The sequence below is a fragment of the Bufo bufo genome, chromosome 9 (genome assembly GCF_905171765.1).
Source record: "Bufo bufo chromosome 9, aBufBuf1.1, whole genome shotgun sequence".
Classification (NCBI taxonomy): Eukaryota; Metazoa; Chordata; class Amphibia; order Anura; family Bufonidae; genus Bufo; species Bufo bufo.
Genome location: NC_053397.1, coordinates 198,687,881 through 198,701,190, shown reverse-complemented (window position 1 = coordinate 198,701,190; position 13,310 = coordinate 198,687,881). Strand labels below are relative to the sequence as shown.

At 45.6% G+C, this 13,310-nt stretch overlaps 1 protein-coding gene across 1 annotated transcript in view; it reads right to left on the bottom strand.

The window, feature by feature from the left end:
* Positions 1–1,390: 1,390 nt before the first annotated feature.
* The window catches only part of TUT4 (terminal uridylyl transferase 4), a 55,330-nt gene continuing 43,410 nt past the window's right edge, over positions 1,391–13,310 (bottom strand). Inside the window, exons 25-30 of the mRNA XM_040408809.1 lie at positions 8,512–8,627; positions 7,128–7,288; positions 6,842–6,936; positions 4,199–4,691; positions 3,289–3,450; positions 1,391–1,599 (exon numbers count right to left, since the gene is read on the bottom strand). Of these exons, the coding sequence (XP_040264743.1) occupies positions 1,508–1,599; positions 3,289–3,450; positions 4,199–4,691; positions 6,842–6,936; positions 7,128–7,288; positions 8,512–8,627 (1,119 nt within the window). The 3' untranslated portion in view covers positions 1,391–1,507. The remainder of the gene's footprint in view (positions 1,600–3,288; positions 3,451–4,198; positions 4,692–6,841; positions 6,937–7,127; positions 7,289–8,511; positions 8,628–13,310) is intronic.

The window sequence follows — 13,310 nt, the reverse complement described above, 5'->3', positions numbered from 1 at the left end:
GTGAGTTGGCAAAAACCTAAATCTTAAAAAGGGAATCTGTCACCATGATCTTGGACTATTAGCCTACTTTCACACTAGCGGCAGGCTTCTCCGGCAGGTCGTAGTTTTATTCCGGACGCCTCTCGGCATGTTTGCCGGGCTGCCGCCAGAACTCCAGCCCGCCCCCATTATAGTCAATAGGGCCGGAGCGGACCTCCGGCGGCACGCGTGCACTAGCGGCAGCACAGATCTGGCCGGCTGTTCATCCGCCGGAGAAAGCTGCCGCTAGTGTGAAAGTGGCCTTACCTGCAGTAGTACATGATCTGAACTTCTTATCTGCAGTATTTGGCCTCATGCACATGGCCGTTGTTGGCCTGTGCCGCGGACCACAAATTGCCACAGAAGCACTCCGTAGTGCTTCCGTTCCGTACCATACCTTCTGGATTGCGGACCCATTTAAGTGAATAGGTCTGCATCCATGATGCAGTGCACAAATGGCCGGTGCCCGTATATTGCAGACCTGCTGATTGCGGGCCACAATACGGATGCCGGCCAACAACGGCCGTGTGCAAGAGGCCTTACTTTTTATTTTCCTAGTGGCCCTCATCCCCCTGTCAGAATTTAAAGCTGTGCTGAAGTACAATGACAGGACTGCTGTGCATGCGCACAGAAGTCCCCTCTATTATGTTGGACTGTGTATTATGGTGCATTTTTGAATGTTGACAGTGGGATAATGAGGGGGAGGTGGGTTTGGACGTTACTCATGTATTACTGCAGATAATAGTCCAGAACTGTGCTGACAGATTCCCTTTAACAAAGACTGTCATGATAATGTTTGACATTATTCTGAGCAATGATATAGCTCAATAATTTTACTACACTTTGGTGTATTTTTTCAAAAATATATCATTTTCCAGCAGCGCAGGTAATTCTCACACTCGGCTCAAGCATACCAAAAGTTAACCACTTGATTGGTATTCTTAATTTTATTAAAAATGAAGAAACCAATTTATGAAATAATTTTTTTCAGTTTGGATTTCCATAATAACAATTAAAAAAAAGTTCTTTACACTTTATGGGACACAGAGATTGATAAAATGGCTTTTTTTTTTTTTTTTATCGGTACCAAAAATAAGATGCGACTTCCGGTTTAAAAGATTTTTGGCACCTGCTTCAGACTCAAATAATAAAAGACATTTAGAAAATTACATTCCTTTCTCTTTAAATCATCTGTTTATAGCTAAAATATATACATTTTTATAGAGTTTGAAGCAGGCAGTTCATGAATAGAGCAAATAGAAAATAAAGAACTTAATTTTACGGTTTTCTTCATTTGACTTTGATAGAACACAAGGCTCCCCTCAAAATGGGGCAATGAAATAAAAGAAATAAGCATCACTCAGAGGAATGATTCCAGTACAACTAACACTATATTTACAAATGTTACATATTAAAAGTTCTAGCTCCACCTAGAAACAAAGTTTTAAAAATGGTTGTCGCAAAAGTTTCTTTTTTTTTTCTTTTGCTTTTATTTCTTTTGCTGGATGTAACTGGAGTTCTGGTGCGGGTGTCCTTGTGATAAGACTGAGAAATGGGGCCCATTCTGTATTAATGAAGGAGCTGAAAGGAAAAGATAGAGGTGAATGTTAGCAGTGCCCGATACATCGGCATATGATGAATCCACCCTGTAGAGTCCGTTCACACATCCTGTATTTTTTTTTTGGCGTAAAACAAAGTACAATATGTTCGTGAACGAGGATTTAACAAAGCATAATAAAACTGCAGCTGATTCTAAACATGCTGCAATGCATCTAGTGAAGTCGGCCTCAGAATCCACATCTTAGGCTACTTTCACACCAGCGTTTTTGCTGAATCCGGTAAGCTCAGCAAAAACGCTTCCGTTACGGATAATACAACCGTCTGCATCTGTGATGAATGGATCAGGTTGTATTATCTTTAACATGGCCAAGACGGATCTGTCATGAACTCCATTGAAAGTCAATGGAGGACAGATCAGTTTTCTATTGTGTCAGAGTTAAACGGATCCGTCCCCATTGACTTGCAATGTGGGTCATGACTGATCCATCTTGCTCCGCATCCCATGACGGAAAGAAAACCGCAGCATGCTGCGGCTTGCTCTCCGGTATCGGAATGAAACCAAACGGAACAGAATGCTTTTTGGAGCACTCCGTTCTGTTCACGTTTTGTCCCTATTGACAATGAATGGGGACAAAATGGAAAGGTTTTTCTCCGGTATTGAGACCCTATGACGGATCTCAATACCGGAAAATAGAAATGCTAGTGTGAAAGTAGCCTAACACAGATTTCATTATGGATATAGGAGTGGACTGATACATTGTGTGTGAACCCGACCTAAAATTCATGCCTTGTGCCTTTGTAATTATCATGTGGTTGTGATGATGTAACCGAATGTTGAAGCTATGGAAGATGGAGGGCATCATAATGATGGTTTGTGGGGGGAGGGTATGTGGGGGTTGGGGACTTATGTTTGTATTATTAAAATGCTAATAAAAATTACTTAATTTAAAAAAAAATTCAATATTCCCTTCTTAAAAAGAGTTTATCCCACCATTGTATGTCATTTATTTTATAGATAAAAAAAAAATACAGGGGTAATAGATCATTTAAAAAATCTTGGATAAACTCTACAATTGCCTAAAAAAAAAAATCACGTTCTACTCGCCCCTTTCTGCAATGCCGTTCTCTGTAGCACTGGCCTTTCTGATGCTCATTGTCTACAAATTGCAGCGGTGACGTGACGGTATTTGGTACATCACTGCTACAGCCACTCACTATGCTCAGGGTTACACCACTGAGGACAGTGATTGGCTGCCGCAGTCATGTGCCAAATATGGGCCAGTCACCGCTGCAGTTTGTAGATTATGAACGGCAGGAGGACCGGACCATGGAGAAAGGGGCGAGTATAACATGATTATTTTATATTGGAGGGCTTTTCCAACATCTTTATCTCAGACAACCCTTTTAAGCATATTTGCCATTTACATGATATAAAAATAAATCTGAGAAGCATTACATCATTTTCCCCCATGCGAGTGAGGAGGACTTCCCATCCAAGGGACCCGAGGAGATAAAAAGTCACACCTCCCTCTACAACTAAAGCCTGTATCACACAGGCTGATATTTATGGCAGATGATTGCTAATGAACGTTCGTAGGCAATCATCTGGCAGTCTAATACTGCTGCCGATGAACTCGGGCAGTCCAAATCTTTTGACATGCAGTCATCTATCCAATACATGTGCATCCTAAAACTAGACACTAACATTACCTGGAGGATAGTAGGCCTTGGAATGAAAGCCGGCAGGTGCCTGTTGCAGGAAATTCTGGTGTAAGCTGTAAGGCCAAGATCCAGGAATCAAAGGGTAATGAGGAGGAGTCCCGCGCTCCCAGGGAAGTGAGGGCTTCCCAAACTGTCCTTGGAATCCTTGCTCTATTTCACAAAACAAGGATAAAATAAATGTAAATGATATGGGCCAATTATTAAAAGGGTTAACCAGGTAGTTAAAATTGATGGCCTTTCCTTAGGACAGGTTGTCAATATTAAAGGGCGTCTGTCAGCAGTTCTGTCCCTATGACACTGGCGGACCTGTTACATGTGCGCTTGGTAGCTGAAGGCATCTGTGTTGGTCCCATGTTCATATGTGCCCGCATTGCTGATAAAAAATTATGTTTTATTATATGCAAATTAGCCTCTAGGAGCAACGGGGGCGTTACCGTTACACCTAGAGGCTCTGCTCTCTCTGCAATTGTCTCACCCTTTGCACTTTTGCCAGGCAGTGTAAATGTGATCACACCTGGCACTGACATCTCCTAAAGTCAAAGTGCAGAGGACACAGCAGTTGCTGAGAGGGCAAAGCCTCTATGTGTAATGGCAACGCCCCCATTGCTCCTAGAGGCTCATTTGCAAATATTAAGATATCACTTTTCTCAGCAATGCGGACACATTTGAACATGGGACCAACACAGATGCCATCAGCTGCCAAGCGCACGTGTAACGGGTTAACCAGTGTCATAGGTACTAGTCTTTTAACAGACGACCTTTAAATTGGTGGGGTTCTGACCCCACCGATCTATCCCAAGGATAGCCCATAAAGTCCCACATCTACAGGCTTCTCCTACGAAATGTTCATGCTTTTTCCTATACACACATTTAACCTTTAAACGTTCAAGACATTTACCTGTGCCCCCCACGTTTCCTTTGTTCACCAGTGAGTTGGGTGCCTGGGAATTGTGCCAATGTCCATCGTGAGAAGAATTAGGAATGCCTACAGACCTGGCAGCAGGCCCTGCAAAAATGATGCTGGGGTCGTTCAGATTAACTGCACTTTGACTAGTGGTTGAGGTGCTGCTGCCAGATCTGGCTGGATAGGCGACACCACTGGAGTGAGGGGGGTTCCCAGAAGAGGAGCGAATTATCTGGCCATGGATAGGCCAAGAGTTGTTGTGAATAGGGATCTGTGGAGGCAGAGGGAGTAACCCAAGTTTGTGCAGAGGAGAAAAGTGAGTGGGGGGAGAGTGTGGAAAGTTAAACATGGGCCGCTGAACCTGGTGAGGATTCGGTATTGGCTGCGGTAGCTGCTGGTTTAGCTTTGTCTGAGACTGCGTCTGGCCCATGTTGTTTTGTGGAAATGTCTGAGGCTGTGGAGAATACGATGAGTGATGGGATTCAGACTGTGAAGAAAGAGGAAAGAATAATCTAACAAGTGCATTAATCATTGTTTAATAAGTGGGACTTGTACTAGAAAGTAGAGCAAAGAACAATCCCTACTTGTTAGTCCCTTGAGTATAAGGCTACTTTCACATATGAGTTTTTACTGGATCCGGCAGGGATCAGCGAAAACGCTTCCGACAGGATAATATAACCGTCTGCATCCGTTATGAACAGATCCGGTTGTATTATCTTTAAAATAGCCAAGACGGATCCGTCTCTAGAACCATTGTAAGTCAATGGGTGCTGGATCCGCTTTCTTTTGTGTCCGAGAAAACGGATCCGATAACATTGACTTACATCGTCTTTGTGTGTCATTCCGGATCCGTCTTGCTATGCATCCCATGACGGACAGAAAAATGCTGCTTACAGTGGTTTTCTGTCTGGTATGGGAATGCAACCAAACAGAACTGAATGCATTCTGGGGCACTCCGTTCAGTCTTGTCCCTATTGACAATAAATGGGGACAAAACGGAAGCATTTTCATCCGGTATTGAGATCCTCTGGCAGATCTCAATACCGGAAAGGAAAAAACGCAGATGTGAAAGTAGCCCAAGCGGATCACAAGGCGTCCCTCTGCGATCAGCTGTGATCCATGGAGAAGCCTGGCAATAAGTGTTTGATTTCCCTGCAGCACCACAACAGGGGCCATTAGACATTACAAGACAGGTCAGGTCCGAGAGACAGAAATGCTTAATATAACCTCTCTCTACTCCGGGCAACAAATTAAGATCATGCACAAAGATCCTGCTCTATTGACTGAGAATTCGTGAGAGGATATGAATGAGTTTTCTAAACTGGACAACCCCTTAAAGTGGCTGTGTCACCCAGATCAACCCCACCCTACCAGACATACAGCCTGCTAGGGTCGATGACGCTGGTGGTATCGTTGCGGAGAAAAATGTACTTTTAAAATTATGCAAATTAACTATTCGAGCACCAAGAGACGCACCCATGCCCCTGTGTTGTTTCTCCGAGGGGGAGGGGGGAAAGACGTCCTAGCTAATCTCATAAATCCTTTTACTACAGATGATGTAGGGTTATCCCATGATTAATGTAAAAGATGAAAGTCGGACATCATATAGTACAAGACAGTCTCCGGAACCAGCCATGTACCTCACATGGTTCCACAGATCTCCACTTTCATTGCTCCAATTTTCTACTAGACTCTCTTCAGGCTGGCAGCTCAGAGGGCATGTCCTTTCTGCTGCAGCTCTCTCCCTATCACAGCTCAGGGGGCATGTCCTTTCTGCTGCAGCTCTCTCCCTATCACAGCTCAGAGGTCATGTCCTTTCTGCTGCAGCTCTCTCCCTATCACAGCTCAGGGGGCATGTCCTTTCTGCTGCAGCTCTCTCCCTATCACAGCTCAGGGGGCATGTCCTTTCTGCTGCAGCTCTCTCCCTATCACAGCTCAGGGGGCATGTCCTTTCTGCTGCAGCTCTCTCCCTATCACAGCTCAGGGGGCATGTCCTTTCTGCTGCAGCTCTCTCCCTATCACAGCTCAAGGGGCATGCCCTTTCTACAACAGCCACACACATTTAGGATTTTTAATGCAGTTTTTTTCAAGCCAAGACCAGGAAAACACTGGAGAAGCAGTATCTGACCTTAATACTTTCTTCTCCTTTTATGATCCACCCTGTCACAGCTTCTAACAATAGATAGGGCTGGTGGATGTGAGGATGTGCATCCACCTCTGAGAGGTGGACAGAGCAATAAGGAAATCATCAAACAGCAGGTGGCGCTATACATTTAGATGTTATTGAATGACTGTGGCTATACTTCTTTTTTAATAAAGGTATTCATATCCAGGTGCTGGTCTGAAAACTGTGGAATATTATTTGTGGGACAAGCCGTTTAATAGTTTTCATTCCTTCCAGTGTGCTGTATTTTCCGACTTGTTCGAAATTTCGATTACAAAATGTAATATAGGATTTCCACTGTATCCAAGACAAAGACCTGCTGCATTTTATGGCTATTGGCTACTGCTGACATTGCATGCTGGGAGTTGTGGTCTCCCAACAGCTGAAGGTTGAGGTACACTGGTCTACAGCACTGAAAAGTCAGATGTTTCTATATTCTGTTATACAAAAGACGGTACTATACACACACTCACCGATTCTGAAGCCTGCCGTGTGCGCGTTGGGCGCTCCATCTGTTGTAAAGGGGTGAGAACGGGCTGCGGGACAATGAGGCTCAAGATCTGAGATGCTAAGAACAGAAAATGCCATTAACCCTGGATAGAGGAAGATATTCTCTGTACTGACTGACATGAAAAAAGTTTTCTATTTTCTTGAATCAAAGCTTTAGTTTTTTTAGTACTTTATACTGACAATCTCTTCCCTACGTGCCGTCATATCCTATCTATCTGCATGTATTATTCTATAATATTATACATTTACCCAGAATGCTGTTGCTCTTCTGCCGCGCTGTGTTGTTTTCAGGACAGTCCCTTCGTACATGACCCACATCCCCACAGGTAAAGCACCTCTTCTCTCTGAGCTCCCGCTCGTCCTCTTTATTGTCCTTGTCATCGTCTTTCTCATTCTCTTTCTTCTTTATCCTAGGAAACAGTCATGGACAATTTTAATACATTCGCAGATAAAGGATATTGACCCCAGTGATCAGCAAACTCTGGCACTCCATCTGTTCTTGAACTACAACTCCCAACCTGCTCCATTCACTTCTATGGGAGTTACAAAAACAGCCAAGCAAGTGGACATGCTAGCAGTTGTAGTTTCACGGCAGCTGGAGTGCTGAAGGTTGCTGAACCCGGAGATACACTTTCACAACCAAACTGGTTTATTGCTCAAATAAATCTACAATTGAAGGGGAAAAAAAGCAACTTTGCAAATAGTCTTCATGTTTCCTACTGTACTGTGTCCACAGCTGCTTTGCAGTCTTATGCGTCTCCATGGTAGCAGACAACAAACAAACAGTGTAGTCTGATACTGTCATCATATTCCCTTCAATCTGCTCCCCTATTTTTTGCTAATATACAATGTATGTTAGGAAAAATAGGGGACAATGGAAGAGGGTGTGACTACAAGATCAGACTACACAGGGCTGTGTTTTCTGTTACTATGGAGACACAGATCAGTGAACTGACAACAGGAAGATTGTTTTTTTTAATGAAGGCTATTTGTTAGATTATTTTTTGTCTTATTTGTAGATGCACAGGAGCAAAAAAAATAAATAATTGGTTGCAAAGATAGACAATGGCAATTATGGAGACACTTGCTTCCGCGGAAGTTCATATTAGGCCGAATGCACACGGCCAGGGATCGTAGGATCTATACGAGTGTATTACTGTAGTGCAGCAGCGGCATGAAGCGCACAGCGTCATAGCAACCAATGACGCCGTGTGCTCCTGCTTTCAGCAGGATGCCAGGCGGGGATACCACGGACCGCTCACATCCGTGTTCCACGGCCGTGTGCATTCGGCCTTACAGTGGATTTGTCATATGAAACATGACTGACTATAAGGGCTCATGCACACAAAAGTATTTTCTTTCCGAGTCCATTCCGTTTTTTTTTTTTGTTTTTTTGCAGACTGTATGTGGAACGAACCATTCATTTCAATGGGGCCGCATAAAAACGGCAATGACTCCATGTGCATTCCGTTTCGCAAAAAAAATAGAACATGTCCTATTATTGTCTGCATTACGGACAAGGATAGGACTGTTCTATTAGGGGCCAGCTGTTCTGTGACGCAAAATACGGAATGCACACGGATGTCATCTGTGTGCATGAGCCCAAAGAGTAATAAAGGACAATGCTATTTACCTCCTTCGTTTGGGACAATCCTTCATATAATGGCCAATCTTGCCACATACCCGACAACACCTATCATTAGGTGCCAATTCCCCATCTGTCAGGACTTTGGAATCAAAAAAGTATTCCTGCAAAAAAACAAACACATTAAAAGGTAAGTCCCAGATAAACCTCTGCCTGCACCACCTTGGTTACTCATTGCGAGTCCATGCCAGTAACAACGGCCTATACAGGTTCCTTGGGCCCATCAGAGGAAATTATTCTCGAGACCCACTGGCTTGTATCATCAATAAAGTCTAATAGGTTTTGACTCAAAGAAAGACCCTAGAGGGTGTCCAGTGACTCTGAAGGCAACCAAATGTTTTTTTTTATTAGTTTTTTTTCTCCTTGACCTTAGGGGCCCCACCAGAGGATCCTCCGTTACTCTGGAGGGCCAGTCTGGCCCTGGCCATAAATATATGACATTCTTCAGCCGGGAACTTGTGAACAGGAGGAATCCTGAGCTTGTGCCCTATACTGACCAGACTCCAGGGCTTGACTTGCATAGGAGCTGCCCAATAGGGATTTTAAGAATATAGCAGTGCATAAGCAAAAAGTGAATGATCCAGCATTTCCGTCAGGGTCTTCTTTGCCAGCTTATGCCACAAGCAAATAAGGCAACATAACAGTGATGCCAGGTTCCTTTTAAAGCCTGTAAGGAGCTCACCTGCCGTGTCCATGGCCTGTAAGGTGGTGGTGACTTTCTTCTGGCTGCTCCTGGGGACCTTCTATTCCGCACAGAATGGCAAATGGATGTGTCCCGCACAGTTACAGGCAGCAGAATCCCCTGTATCTGCCTTAGACGTGTCCATTAGTCTTTCCATGTCTTTGCAGAATACAAGGTTCTCAAGAGAAAGTGCTCACCCCCATCTTTCTGGGCATGGACACGACGTATGACGGGTAAGGCTACTTTCACACTAGCGTTCGGGGCTCCGCTCGTGAGCTCCGTTTGAAGGCTCTCACAAGCGGCCCCGAACGGATCCGTCCAGCCCTAATGCATTCTGAGTGGATGCGGATCCGCTCAGAATGCATCAGTCTGGCTCCGTTCAGCCTCCGCTCCGCTCAGCAGGCGGACACCTGAACGCAGCTTGCAGCGTTCGGGTGTCCGCCTGGCCGTGCGGAGGCAAGCGGATCCGTCCAGACTTACAATGTAAGTCAATGGGGACGGATCCGTTTGAAGATGACACAGTATGGCTCAATTTTCAAACGGATCCGTCCCCCATTGACTTTTTTTTTTTTTTTGTTCATGGTTATGCAAACGGATCCGTTCTGAACGGATGCAAGCGTTTGCATTATAGGAGCGGATCCGTCTGTGCAGATACCAGACGGATCCGCTCCTAACGCAAGTGTGAAAGTAGCCTAAGTATGTTTAGCTCACTGATGCTGGGGACAGTATACAGTCATGTAGGCTTGTATGGAGAATACATGACGGTATATGTCCTTTTGAGAAATTAAATTAGAAATTGGCCAACCCCTCAAAGAGCAGTTCAGAGAAGTCGTGTGGAGCTCATCTTCAAACACCTGATCATTGGGGGGGGTGCTGGGAGTCTATGGTAGTATTTTTATTCCATAGAAATGGATTGAATTCAAAAACGTGTTCCGTATCCAGTTACGTTACAAAAAACGCAAAGAAATGTAATCTTCTCATGACAATTCAACAAATGTGAATCAAAAACTAGAACGTGGAAGAGACTGGGGAATAAAAATCTGTACAGCGCATCTGTATTTGATCTGATGAGTTTTAAAGGGGTTTTCCGCTTTTTAAAAAAATATATTGATGACGTATCCTCAGGATAGATCATCAATATCAGATTGGAGGGGGTCCGACCAGCTGTTTGAAGAGACAGCATCGCTCATACGAGCGCTGCCTTCTCTTCATTGGTTACATGTTTGCCGCCGTAACCGCAGCAGAGAGCAGGTGTAATTACAACTATGCCGTCCCGTAAACTTCAATGGGACGGCTCCTTCCTATTCACTTGCGACAGCAAGCAGGTAAACAATGAAGAGAAGGCAGCCCTCATACGAGAGCTGCGGTCTATACAAAAAGCTGATCGGTGGGCATGCCGGGAGTCGGCCCCCCACAGTCTGATATTGATGACCTGTCCTGAAGATAGGTAATCAATATAAAAAAAAGTGGAAAACCGCATTCACGAGAAATAAGAAAATAGGCCATCCCTACCCCTTTCACCATGTAGATAGGAAAACAAACAGTGGTGGGGAGAGCTGGAGCTCATCAATGGAAGTATCAGAGGAGAAAAGGGGGAAATATCGCTTCTTTTGTTATTTGAGACCAATTTACAGGGGCTGACCAAGTTTCTATTCATCTCTGATAACCCCTTTAATAAAGAAAAAAAAATATCTCACAATGCAAACATATGACTGTAACAAAGCCAAGTGTTATTTCTTCCATAGTCTATCACCACAGACACCTGAGCACCTTGAGGCAAGTGCCCAATGAAAAGTACAAGAGGACAACCAAAACAGAGGACTGCTTTTTAGAGCCTGTACTGTGGCCGCAATATCTGGATCCAGATCACTAGGGCTCTGGAAGATAAATAATGCCTGCATTGTGGCCCAAAGTGTCAATGGGTAGTCACACTGACTCTCCTGATGGTGACCATACACTTTAGGCTACTTTCACACTTGCGCTCTTCCTTTCCACTATTGAGATTCATCATAGGATCTCAATAGCGGTGAAAAACGCTTCCGTTTTGTCCCCATTCATTGTCAATGGAGACAAAACTGAACTGAACGAAACAGAGTGCACCATTCCGTTCCATTAGGTTGCGTCCCCATCAAGGACACAATAACACTGCAAGCGATGTGGTGGGGAGCAAGACGGATTCGTCCTGACACACAATGTGAGTCAATGGGGATGGAGTCAATGGGGACCGCGTTTGGTGCGGATCCGTCATGGATCTGCACAGACGGATCCGTTCAGATAATACAACAGTCTGCATCCGTTCAGAACGGATCCGTTTGTATTATCTTTAACATAGACAAGACGGATACGTCTTGAACACCATTGAAAGTCAATGGAGGACGGATCTGTTTTCTATTGTGCCAGATTGTGTCATAGAAAAAGGATCTGTCCCAATTGACTTACATTGTGTGTCGGAACGGATCCGTTTGACTCAGTTTCGTCAGATGGACACCAAAATGCTGCAAGCAGCGTTTTGGTGTCCGCCTCCAAAGCGGAATGGAGACGGACTGGAGGCAAACTGATGCATTCTGAGCGGATCCTTTTCCATTCAGAATGAATTAGAATGCAAACTGATGCGTTTTGGACCGCTTGTGAGAGCCCTGAACAGATCTCACAAACGGAAAGCCAAAACGCCAGTGTTAAAGTAGACTAACAGAAGCGTTTTTGCTGATCCACGACGGATCCAGCAAAAATGCTGGTGTGAAAGTAGCCTTAGTCTAAACTTGATAAAAAACTAGATTTTGTGAAACTCACCTGTAAAATCTGTTTCTCGCTTGATTCATTGGGGGACACAGACCATGGGTATAGCTGCTTGCTGCCACTAGGAGGTGACACTAGGCTGAAAACTGTTAGCTCCTCCCCCGCCAGCTATACCCCCTCCGGCCAGGAGAGAGCCCTCAGTTTGTGCAAAAGCAGTAGGAGAAGCAGAAGGATATTACAACATCAACAAACTCCACGGTCAACGGACCCAAACGGGGGTGGGTGCTGTCCCCCCCAATGAATCAAGCGAGAAACAGATTTTACAGGTGAGTTTCACAAAATCTCGTTTTCTCGCTTATATCATTGGGGGACACAGACCATGGGACGTCCCAAAGCAGTCCCTGGGGAGGGAACACAAAACAGAGTGAAGAAGGTAGAGAACCTCGTGACAGTCATCACACTGCGGCCTGAAAGACCAGGTGGCCCAGAGCGGAGTCCGCAGAAGCGAGAGTGTGAACCCTGTAAAACTTCGTAAAAGTGTGCAGGGAAGACCAGGTCGCGGCTTTACACAACTGAGCCGCCGACGCCTGGTGGAAGTGAGCCCAGGAGGACCCAAGTGCAATGGCAGAGTGGGCCGTGATCCCCGGAGGGGGCGTCCTGTCCTTAAGGCGGTAACATTCCAAAATAGTGGTGCGAATCCACCGGGAGATCGTCACCTTCGAAGCTGCCAATCCCTTCCTAGAACCTTCCAGAAGGACGAACAAGGCGTCCAAGCGCCGAAAGGGGGCCACAGCCGAAAGGTAAATCCGCAGAGCCCGCACCACATCCAAACGGTGTAACGACACCTCTCTCGGATGGGAGGGCCCAGGACAAAAGGACGGCAGGACAATGTCCTCATTGACGTGAAAAGCCGACACTACCTTGGGTAAGAAGGAAGGGACCGGACGGAAGACTAGGAATGGTTCACGGCATGACAGAGCTGCCAGCTCTAAAATTCTTGTATGGATGTGATGGCCACCAGGAAGGCCACCTTCCAGGATAGCAGGCGGAGGGAAGCCTCCCGCAGGGGTTCGAAGGGAGAAGCTTGAAGAACCCCCAATACCAAGTTGAGGTCCCACGAAGTAGCACGGAAGCTTGTGATTGAGGCGGGAGGCCATCAGATCCACGTCCGGCCGTCCCCAGCGACGACAGAGGGCGTTGAATAGTTCCGGATGGAGAGACCATTCCCCGGGGTCTATCGTCGTCCGGCTCAGGAAGTCTGCCGTTCAATTGACAACGCCGGGACTGTGGACCGCCGACAGAGACGGAACATGGGCCTCCGCCCACCTGAGGATCCTTGCCGCTTCCGACATGACGGTCGAGCTGCGAG